The sequence below is a fragment of the Haliotis rufescens genome, unplaced genomic scaffold (genome assembly GCF_023055435.1).
Source record: "Haliotis rufescens isolate VD_foot unplaced genomic scaffold, xgHalRufe1.0.p SCAF_10, whole genome shotgun sequence".
Lineage (NCBI taxonomy): Eukaryota > Metazoa > Mollusca > Gastropoda > Lepetellida > Haliotidae > Haliotis > Haliotis rufescens.
This window is the reverse complement of record NW_025963780.1, coordinates 10,484,965-10,503,464: the sequence shown is the minus strand read 5'-3', so window position 1 is coordinate 10,503,464 and position 18,500 is coordinate 10,484,965. Positions and strand designations below refer to the sequence as shown.

General features: G+C 40.6%; 1 protein-coding gene across 1 annotated transcript in view; it reads left to right on the top strand.

Annotated features, from left to right (window-relative positions):
- The window catches only part of LOC124145313 (dynein heavy chain domain-containing protein 1-like), a 225,660-nt gene that overhangs the window by 67,441 nt on the left and 139,719 nt on the right, over positions 1-18,500 (top strand). Inside the window, exons 35-41 of the mRNA XM_048386779.1 lie at positions 5,125-5,341; positions 6,373-6,524; positions 7,140-7,319; positions 8,358-8,614; positions 9,619-9,751; positions 10,488-10,600; positions 13,732-13,743. Of these exons, the coding sequence (XP_048242736.1) occupies positions 5,125-5,341; positions 6,373-6,524; positions 7,140-7,319; positions 8,358-8,614; positions 9,619-9,751; positions 10,488-10,600; positions 13,732-13,743 (1,064 nt within the window). The remainder of the gene's footprint in view (positions 1-5,124; positions 5,342-6,372; positions 6,525-7,139; positions 7,320-8,357; positions 8,615-9,618; positions 9,752-10,487; positions 10,601-13,731; positions 13,744-18,500) is intronic.

The window sequence follows — 18,500 nt, the reverse complement described above, 5'->3', positions numbered from 1 at the left end:
ACTGTGAGATACATTTGAGTTTAATATGTGTCATAACATGAATGTGTACATTGATATTCTTGAACTAGTATGCTGATGTTAACACTTGTTTGAACTTGGTGTTTAATTGAGTTCAATTTCTCACTGACAATTAGGTTCAATATTGGTAGGACATTACTCTGGAGGCACTGCGTTGTTGTTACTCTGATGTTCCTTCTTCCCTTAATTTCAGTGTTTGGTTTTGATAAATATGGTATGTAATTGTGGCCCCGGTGACAAGCTAACTCTCCTGCTGATATATACCTGTTTGTGTCTGGCCAAGGCTGTAACCTGGTGTTTGTATTAACATGGCTTCATGGCGAGGCTTGGTACTAACAGCATTGGGGGGTTCCTGCACGCATAACCTTAAATATCATAGCTGTAAAATAATCTGGGAGTGACATGGTCATGATGATGTGAGTTCTAGACTTTGTGTATGTCATCTAACACTTGCCTTCTGTTTTATGGTTCAGAGTTGTTTGGGTTTGTTGTCCTTGCACAGATTTGCTTATTATATTTTTTAAAAGATTTTCAAAATAAGTATAAAATTCAAGAAATTACTCTCCTAAAAGTCAAACTATTTTTGTCACTGTTGGATTTCCCAATACCTCAATTACGAGGTGATAAGAATCGGGTGACCACCATGGCCGATGGGTTTTGAGGACACAGATGTGATCCTGTTGATGTTGATATATCTGTATATTGATTAAGGGGGGGGGGGGGGGGGGGGGTAGCCATGATATATCTGTATATCGTGATTGTATAGAGTTATCCTTGATATATCTGTATATTGCTGACTGTATTGGGTTATAATTGATATATCTGTATATCATGACTGTATAAAGTTATCCTTGATATAACTGTATATTGCTGCCAGGGGTTAGCCATGATATATCTGTATATCGTGATTGTATAGAGTTATCCTTGATATATCTGTATATTGCTGACTGTATTGGGTTATAATTGATATATCTGTACATCATGACTGTATAGAGTTATCCTTGATATAACTGTATATTGCTGCCAGGGGTTAGCCATGATATATCTGTATATCATGACTGTATAGAGTTATCCTTGATATAACTGTATATTGCTGCCAGGGGTTAGCCATGATATATCTGTATATTGCTGACTGTTTAGGATTAACTTTGATATAGCTGTATATTGCTGACTGTATTGGGTTATAATTGATATATCTGTATATCATGACTGTATAGAGTTATCCTTGATATAACTGTATATTGCTGCCAGGGGTTAGCCATGATATATCTGTATATCATGACTGTATAGAGTTATCCTTGATATAACTGTATATTGCTGCCAGGGGTTAGCCATGATATATCTGTATATTGCTGACTGTTTAGGATTAACTTTGATATAGCTGTATATTGCTGACTGTATAGGGTTATCTTTGATATAGCTGTATATTGCTGACTGTATGGGGTTATCCTTGATATAGCTGTATAGTGCTGACTGTATGGGGTTATCTTTGATTTAGCTGTTTATTGCTGACTGTATAGGGTTATCTTTGATATAGCTATATATTGCTGACTGTATGGGGTTATCCTTGATATAGCTGTATATTGCTGACTGTATAGGGTTATCTTTGATATAGCTGTATATTGCTGACTTATGGGGTTATCCTTGATATGGCTGTATATTGCTGACTGTATGGGGTTATCTTTGATTTGGCTGAATATTGCTGACTGTATGGGGTTATCCTTGATATAGCTGTATATTGCTGACTGTATGGGGTTATCCTTGATATGGCTGTGTATTGCTGAATGATGGGGTTATCTTTGATATAGCTGTATATTGCTGACTGTATGGGGTTATCCTTGATATAGCTGTATATTGCTGACTGTATAGGGTTATCTTTGATATAGCTGTATATTGCTGACTTATGGGGTTATCCTTGATATGGCTGTATATTGCTGACTGTATGGGGTTATCCTTGATATGGCTGTATATTGCTGACTGTATGGGGTTATCTTTGATTTGGCTGAATATTGCTGACTGTATGGGGTTATCTTTGATTTGGCTGAATATTGCTGACTGTATAGGGTTATCTTTGATATAGCTGTATATTGCTGACTTATGGGGTTATCCTTGATATGGCTGTATATTGCTGACTGTATGGGGTTATCCTTGATATAGCTGTATATTGCTGACTGTATAGGGTTATCTTTGATATAGCTGTATATTGCTGACTTATGGGGTTATCCTTGATATGGCTGTATATTGCTGACTGTATGGGGTTATCCTTGATATGGCTGTATATTGCTGACTGTATGGGGTTATCTTTGATTTGGCTGAATATTGCTGACTGTATGGGGTTATCTTTGATTTGGCTGAATATTGCTGACTGTATAGGGTTATCTTTGATATAGCTGTATATTGCTGACTTATGGGGTTATCCTTGATATGGCTGTATATTGCTGACTGTATGGGGTTATCCTTGATATGGCTGTATATTGCTGACTGTATGGGGTTATCTTTGATTTGGCTGAATATTGCTGACTGTATGGGGTTATCCTTGATATAGCTGTATATTGCTGACTGTATGGGGTTATCCTTGATATGGCTGTATATTGCTGACTGTATGGGGTTATCCTTGATATGGCTGTATATTGCTGACTGTATGGGGTTATCTTTGATTTGGCTGAATATTGCTGACTATATGGGGTTATCCTTGATGTAGCTGTATATTGCTGACTGTATGGGGTTATCCTTGATGTAGCAGTCCTTGATATGGCTGTTTATTGCTGACTGTAGGGGTTATCTTTGATATAGCTGTATATTGCTGACTTATGGGGTTATCCTTGATATGGCTGTATATTGCTGACTGTATGGGGTTATCCTTGATATGGCTGTTTATTGCTGACTGTATGGGGTTATCCTTGATATGGCTGTGTATTGCTGACTTATGGGGTTATCCTTAATATGGCTGTATATTGCTGACTGTATGGGGTTATCTTTGATATGGCTGTATATTGCTCACTCTATAGGGTTATCCTTGATATGGCTGTGTATTGCTGACTTATGGGGTTATCCTTGATATGGCTGTATATTGCTGACTTATGGGGTTATCCTTGATATGGCTGTATATTGCTGACTGTATGGGGTTATCCTTGATATGGCTGTATATTGCTGACTGTATGGGGTTATCCTTGATATGGCTGTATATTGCTGACTGTATGGGGTTATCCTTGATATGGCTGTATATTGCTGACTGTATGGGGTTATCCTTGATATAGCTGTATATTGCTGACTTATGGGGTTATCCTTGATATGGCTGTATATTGCTGACTGTATGTTGGTTATCCTTGATATAGCTGTATATTGCTGACTGTATGGGGTTATCCTTGATATAGCTGTATATTGCTGACTTATGGGGTTATCCTTGACTATCAAGGGTCCTCACAGGACATGGGATGTGGCTCATGGTTACAACCACAGGTTTGTCTGGCGTGGTTTTGATTATTTACAGGCTGTCCTGATATGGCTGGAATATTGCTGACTGCGGCATAAACCAAACAGTCAGTCACTCACTTCTTTATTATAATGAAAGATGACAGTTGTGAAATATATCTTAATTACGTGTTAATCTGTGTGTGTGACTAACCCTTGATTGTATATCAAAGCCAGTGATTGTTTCTTGTATATTTCAACTATGCAAAGATCATGCCAATCCTCTCTGAAGTCAGTGTAAGGTTTAGGTTGAGTACACAAGGAATTTTTATGTTGTTAAAGAAATATATGTTTTGGGTTTTTTAATTTTTATATGATAAATAGTTGTACAAACAACTGGAACTGAAGCTGTCCAGGTCAGTGTTTACATCACTCACTACAACACATTTGTCTTCTTTTAATATTGTTTTATTTTCAAATGTAATTAATTTGTTTCATTATCAAATTATTCAATTCTTCAAGTAGGAGATATGTCTTGGTTTTAAACACCCTACTAAAATGACTCAAAGTATGTTCATGAAGCTTTTCACAGGCATAGAACTGTAATGTTTTCAAATTTCAATATTATTCATATTTACATCTAATAAAGGTTCAATTACGACTGATAGAAGGATTGTGTTTCATATATGTCAATGTTCCAAGGTCAAAGTCATTGTTGAAGAGTAATTAAGACTTTACTCAAATGAGGAACCCAAGTGCTCACATTGTGGCTGAAAGTATGTCCTTATATAAGGCTTCATTGACCGTTGCTTGTTCGTGAAGCACTGGCCCTGAGGCCCAGGCCATGCAGCTGTATACTATGGTGGCAATTCAGTTAAAAAATACAAGTTGAAATGAAGGTCGAAAGTATGCAATACAATAGTCAAATGTTACGAAAAGACGTCATATGAAAAGAAAGAACAATGTGTACTGAAGAACGTCAGTGCGCACAAAAGGACACTAAACGGCCAAATGACGTTGAAAATAAAGAACACCAGATGGTGCTGCAATTTGTAAAACATTCTGAGTTTATTAGTAACATTTAATCCTTTCTTCATAACATTTGACTATTATTGCGTACTTATGTCCTTTATTTCAACTTTGTATTTTATGACCGAATGGCCGCCAATAGAATATTCCTGACCACAGCTTAAAACAACATTCACATTCACTCATTTAGACACTGAAGGTGAAATACTGTTTGCTGACTGTGTGACTTAATGGCTGCCAATGTCCAAGTGTTTGAGATGTGTGTCATAACTGTGCAGATAACATATTCACAGAAGTAAAGCAAGAAAAATAATAGGTATTGTTAGGGTTGATTTATGTTCAGCTCATGAAGTCATTTTTATTTTACCAAATTTCAGTTAATCCATAGAATAAAAATATTGTTCCTAAACTTCAACTCTGTTCATGCACTTTCAACCCTTCCAGTTTGTGTCATCAACAAGGCATACAACAATACTTTTTCAAACAAATATGTTTTTGTTTATAGTTTTTTATTTATATGTCACTTTCTTTGTCTGCATTGTTTCAAGGCAACATGCTATGATGAGATTTTCATACCCAACTTGTCATTGTTGGATGCCTAATTCTCCTCACACAATGGCCTGTGTAATTTCTTATGATATGTAACATGTGTTCTGGTTGCTCTAGGTTCACGACAACCAATACAGATCCTGGAAGAGTTAGCTCAGCTTAGCGACACTACTCCCCCACAGAGGGCGCTGCAGTCAGAAATGAAGCAGACGTTCCGTCATTGGTTGCTGCAGTTTCCAATCCAGTGTGTCCTTGTGTCCGAGGCCATTATCTGGGAGCGGGGTGTGGCCCGCATCCTTGAGAAGCCTGACCCTGATGACCTGAAGCTGACAAGGTGAGTCAGTGTCCAGTATTTGTCCAGTCTAGAAATGATCCTGGTGCTAAGAGCCTGACCCTGATGACCTGAAGCTGACAAGGTGAGTCAGTGTCCAGTATTTGTCCAGTCTAGAAAGTGATCCTGGTGCTAAGAGCCTGACCCTGATGACCTGAAGCTGACAAGGTGAGTCAGTGTCCAGTATTTGTCCAATCTAGAAAGTGATCCTGGTGCTAAGAGCCTGACCCTGATGACCTGAAGCTGACAAGGTGAGTCAGTGTCCAGTATTTGTCCAGTCTAGAAAGTGATCCTGGTGCTAAGAGCCTGACCCTGATGACCTGAAGCTGACAAGGTGAGTCAGTGTCCAGTATTTGTCCAGTCTAGAAAGTGATCCTGGTGCTAAGAGCCTGACCCTGATGACCTGAAGCTGACAAGGTGAGTCAGTGTCCAGTATTTGTCCAGTCTAGAAAGTGATCCTGGTGCTAAGAGCCTGACCCTGATGACCTGAAGCTGACAAGGTGAGTCAGTGTCCAGTATTTGTCCAATCTAGAAAGTGATCCTGGTGCTAAGAGGCTGTTTGTTCCATACTTTGATATAGGCTGTAACAGTTGTCATGCTAAGATTGGTGGGGATGGGGTTGCCCCAAGACTGTGTGTTAATGTGTTTTTATCTCTGTGGCCACACATTATTTATTTCTCGTTTCATGGGCCCACTGCCCCTACTCAAAAGCACCAGGTCAAAGAAATAAATCAAACATAAATATATTCACTTTTATTATGTCTCCTGCTGGTAATATTGACCCTCTTTCACAATATTAAATGTTATAATGTTATATAAATTTCTTGACTTCATCACTGTCAGTGATTTAAAGAGGTCACCTGCAGTTTACCTCCACGTCAGAATGACTTTTATATAAATAAATAAATAAATAAATAAATAAATAAATAAATAAATAAATGGTAACTGTCACTGAGCTGTGTCTCCTTGGTCTTTACTTCAGCTGACTAAACCTTGGTATAAATGAAATACTTAACGCTGTTCATCTACTTCAGGTCAAACATGTGCGCTAAGCTGGACCAGTACGTGGACATTCTGAAGGAAACCTCCACCAATGAGAAGCTGAGCCTGGAGATGAGAGAGAGGCTGCAGTGTCTGCTGACGAGCCTCATCAAGCAGACCCTACACCACAGGGACATCACGGATGGTCAGTCATCATACAGTGCTGTAACATCACCCCCTTATGTTGACCTTAGGGGGAACAGGGGGCCAAGTAGTCTTGGGCTATAAATTTGCTGTGCAGAGTTGTGTCCCTTATGGGCGTGCCAGAATCCAAAGGCCCCTGATTCAACTTGAGTTTTGGTTTGCCAGTAAGCCATCTGTGCCTGGTGGTAAACATGTAAGACCTGCAGCACTTGGATCAGTCCTCCAACAGTAAGCTGATATGCTAGGATGTTACTGCAACACTGTTCAAAGCAGCATTAAACCAAACTCACTCACTTCATTGACCTGTAGTGAATTCTGTGAAATGTAATGCAATTTCTTGTCTCCCATTGCTGAGGTATTGAACAGTTTTTTTGGTAGTTTCCATGATCTAAAGTTACTGAAATATTATTCATGATTTACCAGTTTATCTGACAGTACATCATTTCATCAGTAATGTGTTTTTCAGACTTAAGCAATATTAGACAATATTATTGTCAAAGAAACAAAGCTTATTTAATGTTGATTTTGTCATATCAAGTACAATCTATGTGCAGTATTATCCATTCTGTTCACAAACATAGAGTTTTATCAAGTCGTATAACTCACAATGTTGCAGGTCTGCTCCAGTGTGAGATTCCCTCAGAAACTAGTTTTGACTGGCTGAAGTCTCTTCGCTACCGTATGGACATCCGTAATGTTCTACGAGCCAAGACCGTGGTAACGGAGATGCAGAACAGCGTGTCAGGTCGCGCCAGCAAGCCTGTCAACAGACGCTCTCTTGTCTCTGTCACAGCAGGTCAGTGAATACAGTAGTCAGACTCCGATCTGGGGCAGGTCGTGGATCTCGGGCTGCTTGTCTCATTTCTTGGCAGATGTGTACAATATCCTGCAATGGATGCCATGTCTGGAAGGGGGTCATGTACACAGTACAACTGCCATGTCGTCAGAGGAGGCTGACGTTTTTATATTCTTGGTTGCTCCTGTGTTTATAATTTACTGTGATAAAACCTTTCATTACATTTATGGCATTTCACTGAGAATATGAGTCCTACATAGATCTAAGTCTTTCATACTTTTAATGATGGCTATATGGTGCTTACTGTTCAACAGTCAGTTGACTACTTCTTAGTTTGGCTTGTTTACATCTTCACCCTGATCATAGATTACGGCACTTGTAGTGTTCCCAACTCCCTGGGGAGAGTACTGAGATTTGACCATCAGATTGTTCTGGGTAAATCAGTCCAAGATCAAACCAAGCCCCTACCATGCTTTTAGTGATGTGGCAAGCCTTGGCTGTGCATCAGTTCCAGTGAAACATACAACCATCCATTCTTCAACTCTACCAGCATGGTCATGCCCCCTCCTCACCCCTAGTTAAAAAAACCAGTTGAGCTATTTGGGCTTTTTTAGTCCAATATTCAAATGTTTTTTATTGCCCCATGAAGATTCCATGACAGCTTCCTGGCACCACTTGAGTGGAGGCTAATGAGGATCAGGTGGTCACAATGTGGGACAGTGTCACAGTGTCAAGTGTTCCTGAACTATCTAAGTAGGATTATTAATTAATTATGAAGTAACTAAACTGCATTTGAGCAGATACATGTATCTGGATAAGTGCAGAATATAAATGTATAATATAATAAGAAAAAGTATATGCCGACTCATCATGGTGGGGGAACCGTTGTTCGTGCTCTCCAATCACTGGTTTTGCCTGATCTGGCAAGACTTACTGGTATTTAAAGACTGCTGTGACACAGCTGAAACAGTGACACACTTGTTTCATATGATGAGGAATGATGTTATGGTATTTCCTACTTGCTGTTCCTGTGTACAGAGGAGCCCCCGAAGATGACTCGCACGCGCACCACGGTGTCCACTGACTACCAGTTCAGTCCCTGCTACATCCAGCAGCTGGGCCACAACTTCTACTACGACTACGAGTACCTGGGACCCCAGCACAGCCTGGTCCTCACCCCGCTCACTGAGCGAGCCTTCCTGTCACTCACACAGGCGACAAAGAACTTTCACTGTGGAGCACTGGTCGGCCCAGCAGGCTCCGGAAAATCAGAGACAGTCAGGGAGCTAGCGAGGGTAAGATGATGGAGGAATGAACTTTGGATAAACAAAATCCAAGGCCCCTCTGGACTAGGCTCAGTTGGCAGTCCTGGCATGTTTGAGTCAAGTCATGTAAGACCCACTATCTCTGCAACCACTCTAGTTGAAAGATGTATTCAAATCTAGCAATTAAAGATGACATGAGTCATTGTCTCAATCTCACAACTGACACAAAGTACAATGTCCCTTTTTATCTCCCCTGACCGAAAGTCAAGTGAGCTTGTGTCATGGATTGTTTTGACGTCATCTGTAGTCGTTTGTCTCACGTTGAAACATCTTCTCCTAATAAACACCCATTCTTGTTCCTACCACTGAATATACCCCAACTTGTTCAAATTTTGGCATCAGATTTTAAATATGGCTACTATCCATTTTTCTTGATGTTTGTCACATTTTTACCTCTACACTTTCACCATGCTCTTAAATTCTCTCAAAATGCCTTTCCTTACACTGTAAACGTCAGAATGAAGCGGAAATTTCACATGCGTGTTCCCAACAATGATGGCTCATCGTTGGTATATTTTGTAATGACATTTTGGTATTTCATGAGCTTCAACACACATTTTTTGCAATATATCAAAGTTTGACCTTGTTTTGACCTTTTTTAAAGACGTATTTGGCACTGTAAACTTCTCCTATGAAATTGCCAGTGTGAGGGAGCTGAACTTTAGCATGTACGTTTCTCCTTATGATGACATCATACTTTTTCAGAATATTTGATTATAGTGTAAGTATTTAGTCCTCAGTATTTTTTCAGAAAATCGTGAAAATCAATGTTGACAGCCATGTCTGTCTTTGTTGACATTTTTTACTTTGGACGACATACCCAGGTGACCTACAGTGCAGTGCCACTATTTATTAATCTCCAAGTTGTCATGTTTCAGAAAATGTTCCATGGAATTTCAAAGTCTGGGTATAATGTTTTAAGGGTAAAAGAATTGATATTGATATTGTCTTGATATTATTTGCTCTGCGCCCAGATGCTTGGAAGGACGATCTTCACTATCAACTGTAATGAGAATCTGACACTAGCCATGATGCTCCAGTTGATGACGGGGATGGTCCAGTCGGGATGCTGGGCTCTCTTTGACAACACTGACAGGCTCACCACAGGTATACAGTGTTTTGTCTCATCAGTCACGAGAGGTAGCACACTCTTTACTGAGTCCTTCAATCCTCAAATCACATTTAGTGCCTTAAATATTGCAATATATAAGATAGCTACGCAGTAAATTGAAAAGAACAACGAAGAGTGGTTTATTTCACGATGAAACATTGTTCTATCATGACGTCATTTCTGGAGATTTGAATATGCTGTACTTGATGTTAATATCTCATATAAGAAGTAAACGACTCGTGGTCGTTGTTAATCATACAATAAAATCCTGCAGGGAGAATAAACCTCTTGGAGTTGTGCCCCTCATGGTTTATTCTCCCTGCAGTGTTTTATCATGCCATAAACAACCCCCACTCTTTATTTCTTAAACCAGAACGATCACTGTATTATTTATTTTTGTATTTTTGTATTATTTAGTATGCTGCATTCAGTTTAGCACTCATTTTGAGGTGACTAACTGGATTAAATGTCTAGACTCCGTGACTTGGCGGGGCGGTCGGGTAGCCTAGTGGTTAAAGCGTTCGCTCACCACGCCAAAGTCTTGGGGTTGATTCCCGACATGGGTACAATGTATGAAGTCCATTTCTGATGTCCCCAGCCGTGATATTGCTGGAATATCATTGGTCTGCTTGTCCAGACTTGGTTGTGGCCACCTCGGTACAGCTGGAATAGTGGAGTTAAGCAGCCCCCTCTTCACCTAAGATACCAAGCCCCATCTATTGTTTGTTTCAGGGTTGATGTCAGTGACAGCCCAGCAGCTTGACTACCTCCGCACAGCATTGAGGACGTTGGACCTCTCTAGTGAAAACCAGTACAAGATCCGAGGACAACCCCGCTTTGACAAGGTGGGTAACAGAGGCCCCAGTTTCACAGGAAGGCTTACTGTCAGTCTCACTTCACTGGTTTTATTGCTGTTTCTCCAGTTCAGTTATGATAAGATGGAGTTTATGATGGATCTTAGGAGAAGAAGCTGGGGATTTGCAATCTCATTAAAAACAGATCTTAGTTCTCACTATCGCTAAACAAAGATCTGAGGACATCCCATTATGGGTCATGTCATCCGACCAGTCAGAGTGTCGCTTACCAGATAGGAAAAGTGACAGTCAGAGTGTGTTTCTACAACATGCAACCTTGAAAAGGTTAATGATTCCTTATCTACCGCTTCAATGGAAGAGACATTTAAAATGGAAGAGACTTTTCCATAGCTAGTGGGAAGTACTCGGCCATCTATTTTCAAGAATTCTCTTTTGTTCAACTTTCAAATTTTGAATTGAAGATGGAAGTAGCCAGTTTGAAACAAGCACCGTAAAGCTCGAGAAAGCATGCTTTCTGAATGGCTAATGTTGACGTCTTGTTAGTCATTTCATTGGCCAGCCAAGAGAAAGAAAGTTCGTTCTGCCATTACCTATGATTGGATATCCTCCGAGTGTTGTGTGGCAGTAGCCAGCAACTAAGTGCTGATTCTAGTGAGATTGAGCATGGATGAGGTTGGGAGGCCTCAAATAAAAGCAGGACAACTTTTTTCTGCAGTGATGAATATCTGTCAGTTACACACCCAGTCGAAGCCTGAGTCTAGTAAAATATCTTTTTGTCCAATAAGCAATCTTAGCACCAGGACTGTCTGAGCATGAGAGTTCAATATCCCTAGTGCTGACATTCCTTTATGGAAGTGAACCCTGGTGGGATAAACATGGACTTATAAGTAGAGTAGGAATGGAATGCAGAATTTCAGCCACTTGAGAACAAATCACTTCATCTATAATGATTTATTATCAACATGAACTGCCACTAGGCCTTCCATGACAACTGTCTCTGCTCCCCAGTGCTGCACCACTAACATGGTTGTGTGTGGTGTATCCCAATGAACTAATCATTCAAAAGTTGTTTATTATGTTGATGTCTCTCTTTGCATGGTTGTGGATCATTTAACAACTTTATCTCACGTTTACCTGGTGTGTATTGTGTGTGTAAAGTTTACTTAACCTTGAGTCATAACAGTTGACTAGTTTCTTATTATTTTTTAATTGAAATAGATACCATTATGTAATAAATTGGCAAGTCTCTGTATGATCAGGACACTTGGTGATTCAAAGTGTGGTCAGTAGACTTGGCAAGTCTATATATGATCAAGACACTTGTCTTCTCTGTCTCTGGTCAAGAGATTTGTCCAAGCTGTGTATGATCAAGAGGCTTGGCAAGTCAAAGATTTGGCAACTCACTTAATGGCCAGATCAGGGTTGCATGTGTTCATCACAATTAACTACACTTAAGATCTATGTGTGAGACATTATAGAATTGAAACATTCTAACTTTGATCTTGGACTATTTTTGGGCATCAGCATGGATCTAGGTTGTTTTATGACGAGGTAACCTGTATGATGTAATGTTGTGGTATATATAGACTCTAGCACGCATCTATAACCACCATGTTCCCTGTTGTAGGATGTTCCCCGACAATGCCTGTGTACGGTGCCCCCGTCACATACATCTGTAGCATGGGTTGCATGTAGCACCTTCTTAAAACTGTAGGAGCAAAATAAGCCGACACAATTCTGGAACTGAAAAAAAATATTAAAAAATATTGATTTAATTGTTGTAAATGAAGTTTATGTCACTAGTTTAATTTTTTAAATATGAAAAGAAGGCCATAATTGATAATCAGAAATTAGATTTTCATCCCAACCGCCTTCCTCACATTATTTTCATGTCCCTGAATACCTACAGACAAAACATAAATTGCAAAATATGCTCCTTTCTTTCTGAATTTGATGAAATAAATATGTTGTCCTGCACCATGCCAAATTGCCCAATAAGGACAAGTAGGAATTTGTCTTTAAGGGTTTTGCTGTATGTTAATAGACTGAAGCATTGATGCTTTGTTTTAATCACATCCATTGAAATTTGATGTCCACAGATACCATAAATCCCACATTACATTTTAATAGAATTTGGATGGAAATCTATTTTTTTATTTATTGTGGCCAAACAGGATAATTCTTAATTCATCAGAGATTATCTCAGTTTCACAGAATGTTTTCCAAATTCGGTTTACAATTTACATTCACAATATTTCACTGCATGGAGACACTGGAAAACATAAAACTGTATAAATTATTTGAATAGTGTTCTCAAATTTATATATATTGCTAAATGTCTCTGGTCATATATGCAGCCAATCACAACAAGCCCATTGAAAATTGTCTGCTGATAATTTGATTGGCTAGCTCGTACTGAGGGATTGGTAGTTGTTTGATTGATTGTCTAGATAGGGAATGTATAGTCTTGTATACTCCCTGGTATGTCTCCTACTTTCCAAGTGCCAGTGTCTGTTAAACCATCAAATCATCACTGCAGAGACCATATCAAACTAGCTTGGGAATTTATTGGCCTTTCATAATTGGCATTTGTGAGCCACCAGGAGAAGAGGGACCTAATGGGTGCTGGGATAACAATTGTGCTCTGAAAACAAAATCGCCATGTATGCTGACTACAAAATATGTTACTTTTCTCTTGGCAGTTCATAATGTAATACAAACATTATTTCTAAACATTTCAACATATATGTCAACTTTCAATTAATCAGACCTTGTTTCTAAAAGCTGCAATTATTACACAAACAGTTATGCGTCTGAAAATTGGACTTTGCAGAAAATGAGTCCAAATGTTTGAGGCCATGTATCTCTTTAATATGTATGAATTGAATTTTGTGAACTGTATTTTTGTGGTCCTAAGATACTTTTGTATTAAAATATAATGAGAAGTAAAACTGTGATTTTTCACCCATAAGATCCCTCATCCCATGGTTGGTCATATATATTATGATTTATTTTGGACGTTAGATATTTTGAAATTATACCAGCTGGTTCCCTTGTGGGAGAAAGTGTTTGAAGGAATATTCACAGAAGTGGCACTTGGTGTAGAATTTCCCATGTTTCTTTGAATATAGATGTGTATTTTGTCTCTGTTTGACTTGCAGCTGTTGAGTTTGGTAGGTTGTGTTCCCTCTTATAGATAGACTTAGTGTTGCCTGTGTTTGCTACAAGACTTTGTTTTGGGAGACAAATTATCAAAAACTATGCACTCAGTAGAGTAATATTTGAATAAACCTTGTTTTGTAATGTGGAAAGAAATGTTGATCTTCTACTGCTTCCAGTTGGAGTCTTTTTCTGTTCATAATAGATGGTATGATTAAACAAACCCTAGTCTGTGCTCCTCACTCTTTGATACCAGCCCTAACTGAGGATCTTTATTGTCACAGTCTGTCTGTATGTTGTAGAACACATGAAGTGGGTCTACCATACTTCATTCCTCATACACTGCCTCCAAGGTCTAGTGGTAGAGCGACCGCCCGTAGAACGGAAGGTCCGGGGTTTGATCCCCGTCCGCTTCATACCAAAAGACATTAAAAGATGGTACTTGTTGTTACCTTTAAGAGGCTAAAACAAGGCTAAAGCATTAAGAGGCTAAAACAAGGACTGTTCGGCTCGGAGTCAGTATACTGTGTCTGAGTGGGGTATACAAGTTAAACTGCGACATGGTATCTCAGTGAGCTAGCACTATAAATTGGCATCAGTCCGGACTAGTACAAGCAGCCACACACACATGTGCATGCACATCGCTATACAAGTGAAATAATCTTGGACGCTACGTTAAACCTCATTTCACCTCACCTCATTAGTCATACACTATCAGAGAGGAAGTTGTAACTAGGACAGTGTTCTTATTATGGATTCATAACTATATTAGATAATAAAATAGTGTTTGTACAGTAAAACGACAGCAGTTTTGTTAGAAAGCAATGTGTATCAATAATTTGCGTTTCACAAATTATATTAAATATATGAACATCGACATGAAAGTTTAATTTTTTAAAATGGCTTATGGAAGAAAAAGATCAGCATTTCTTTATCTTTTCTTTCAAAATTGCACTTCCCAAGTGAACTGTATCTTGGACTTAGTATCACGATACATTGCATATCTTTCCAGCCTCTTTGCCATATTTTGCATCTGGATATGATAAGTACAGATTTGTTAATTTAATGGAGATCAATTCACAAATCTTATAAATGTCATCAAACAGTCAATATTGGCTGTTGTGTATGCTGTGTGATGGACAGACCGTTGTAGTGACCAGGTGAAACAAGACCTCCTGAGGTCCGATTGTAATTATAGTCATATCTGTCTGTATCCTCATGATCGCTGTATCAGAGCTTCCACTGAAAGATGTGCATGGAGTAGTAAGCGCATAAAAGTGTTACAGTCTCACTGATGTTGAAGAGGTTAACATTGAGGTTATTGAATGACATGTTAGAGTCAGGTGTCAGTGATCTCTGTAGGAACTATTTAACTACTTTGTTACACAAGCCTTTGAAATCTGACATCATCATCATCATCATCATCATCATCATCATCATCATCATCATCATCATTCTGTGTTCATCAATCTTAAATCATGTAAATTGATTTCTGTGCTAGCTCTTCTGCTGCCTTGCTTTCTCTATAGAATGTTAGAGGACATGTATTCCCACCTTTTGTCTTTTGAAGTGTTGTGGTGCTCAAGAAATCTTCAATGTCTGATTCACATCAAAGTGCCTTGTGTCTGTTTGGAAAAAAGTAACATGGATGTGAGTCTGACTGAAGTGTCTGTCTAAGGTACCCTCGTGTGAGTCTGACTGAAGTGTCTGTCTAAGGTACCCTCATGTGAGTTTGACTGAAGTGTCTGTCTAAGGTACCCTCGTTTGAGTGTGACTGAAGTGTCTGTCTAAGGTACCCTTATGTGAGTCTGACTGAAGTGTCTGTCTGAGGTACACTCATGTGAGTCTGACTGAAGTGTCTGTCTAAGGTACCCTCATGTGATTCTGACCAAGGAACACTGTTGCGAGTCTTGCTAACCACTGGTGTGAACATGTCTTGCCTGACATCGGATGTGTTGGGTGGCAGTGTCTGTCTAAGGAACACTGTTGTGAGTCTTGCTAACCACTGGTGTGAACATGTCTTGCCTGACGTCTGATGTGTTGGGTGGCAGTGTCTGTCTAAGGAACACTGTTGTGAGTCTTGCTAACCACTGGTGTGAACATGTCTTGCCTGACGTCTGATGTGTTGGGTGGCAGTGTCTGTCTAAGGAACACTGTTGTGAGTCTTGCTAACCACTGGTATGAACATGTCTTGCCTGACGTCTGATGTGTTGGGTGGCAGTGTCTGTCTAAGGAACACTGTTGTGAGTCTTGCTAACCACTGGTGTGAACATGTCTTGCCTGACGTCTGATGTGTTGGGTGGCAGTGTCTGTCTAAGGAACACTGTTGTGAGTCTTGCTAACCACTGGTGTGAACATGTCTTGCCTGACGTCTGATGTGTTGGGTGGCAGTGTCTGTCTAAGGAACACTGTTGTGAGTCTTGCTAACCACTGGTGTGAACATGTCTTGCCTGACGTCTGATGTGTTGGGTGGCAGTGTCTGTCTAAGGAACACTGTTGTGAGTCTTGCTAACCACTGGTGTGAACATGTCTTGCCTGACGTCTGATGTGTTGGGTGGCAGTGTCTGTCTAAGGAACACTGTTGTGAGTCTTGCTAACCACTGGTGTGAACATGTCTTGCCTGAGGTCTGATGTGTTGGGTGGCAGTGTCTGTCTAAGGAACACTGTTGTGAGTCTTGCTAACCACTGGTGTGAACATGTCTTGCCTGACGTCTGATGTGTTGGGTGGCAGTGTCTGCCTAAGGAACACTGTTGTGAGTCTTGCTAACCACTGGTGTGAACATGTCTTGCCTGACATCGGATGTGTTGGGTGGCAGTGTCTGTCTAAGGAACACTGTTGTGAGTCTTGCTAACCACTGGTGTGAACATGTCTTGCCTGAGGTCTGATGTGTTTGGTGGCAGTGTCTGTCTAAGGAACACTGTTGTGAGTCTTGCTAACCACTGGTGTGAACATGTCTTGCCTGACATCTGATGTGTTGGGTGGCAGTGTCTGTCTAAGGAACACTGTTGTGAGTCTTGCTAACCACTGGTGTGAACATGTCTTGCCTGACGTCTGATGTGTTGGGTGGCAGTGTCTGTCTAGGGAACACTGTTGTGAGTCTTGCTAACCACTGGTATGAACATGTCTTGCCTGACGTCTGATGTGTTGGGTGGCAGTGTCTGTCTAAGGAACACTGTTGTGAGTCTTGCTAACCACTGGTGTGAACATGTCTTGCCTGACGTCTGATGTGTTGGGTGGCAGTGTCTGTCTAAGGAACACTGTTGTGAGTCTTGCTAACCACTGGTGTGAACATGTCTTGCCTGACGTCTGATGTGTTGGGTGGCAGTGTCTGTCTAAGGAACACTGTTGTGAGTCTTGCTAACCACTGGTATGAACATGTCTTGCCTGACGTCGGATGTGTTAATTGGGTGGCAGTGTCTGTCTAAGGAACACTGTTGTGAGTCTTGCTAACCACTGGTGTGAACATGTCTTGCCTGACGTCTGATGTGTTGGGTGGCAGTGTCTGTCTAAGGAACACTGTTGTGAGTCTTGCTAACCACTGGTGTGAACATGTCTTGCCTGACGTCTGATGTGTTGGGTGGCAGTGTCTGTCTAAGGAACACTGTTGTGAGTCTTGCTAACCACTGGTGTGAACATGTCTTGCCTGACGTCTGATGTGTTGGGTGGCAGTGTCTGTCTAAGGAACACTGTTGTGAGTCTTGCTAACCACTGGTGTGAACATGTCTTGCCTGAGGTCTGATGTGTTGGGTGGCAGTGTCTGTCTAAGGAACACTGTTGTGAGTCTTGCTAACCACTGGTATGAACATGTCTTGCCTGACGTCTGATGTGTTGGGTGGCAGTGTCTGTCTAAGGAACACTGTTGTGAGTCTTGCTAACCACTGGTATGAACATGTCTTGCCTGACGTCTGATGTGTTGGGTGGCAGTGTCTGTCTAAGGAACACTGTTGTGAGTCTTGCTAACCACTGGTATGAACATGTCTTGCCTGACGTCTGATGTGTTGGGTGGCAGTGTCTGTCTAAGGAACACTGTTGTGAGTCTTGCTAACCACTGCTATGAACATGTCTTGCCTGACGTCTGATGTGTTGGGTGGCAGTGTCTGTCTAAGGAACACTGTTGTGAGTCTTGCTAACCACTGGTGTGAACATGTCTTGCCTGACGTCTGATGTGTTGGGTGGCAGTGTCTGTCTAAGGAACACTGTTGTGAGTCTTGCTAACCACTGGTATGAACATGTCTTGCCTGACGTCTGATGTGTTGGGTGGCAGTGTCTGTCTAAGGAACACTGTTGTGAGTCTTGCTAACCACTGGTGTGAACATGTCTTGCCTGACATCTGATGTGTTGGGTGGCAGTGTCTGTCTAAGGAACACTGTTGTGAGTCTTGCTAACCACTGGTGTGAACATGTCTTGCCTGACATCTGATGTGTTGGGTGGCAGTGTCTGTCTAAGGAACACTGTTGTGAGTCTTGCTAACCACTGGTGTGAACATGTCTTGCCTGACGTCTGATGTGTTTGGTGGCAGTGTCTGTCTAAGGAACACTGTTGTGAGTCTTGCTAACCACTGGTGTGAACATGTCTTGCCTGACATCTGATGTGTTGGGTGGCAGTGTCTGTTTAAGGAACACTGTTGTGAGTCTTGCTAACCACTGGTGTGAACATGTCTTGCCTGACATCTGATGTGTTGGGTGGCAGTGTCTGTCTAAGGAACACTGTTGTGAGTCTTGCTAACCACTGCTATGAACATGTCTTGCCTGACGTCTGATGTGTTGGGTG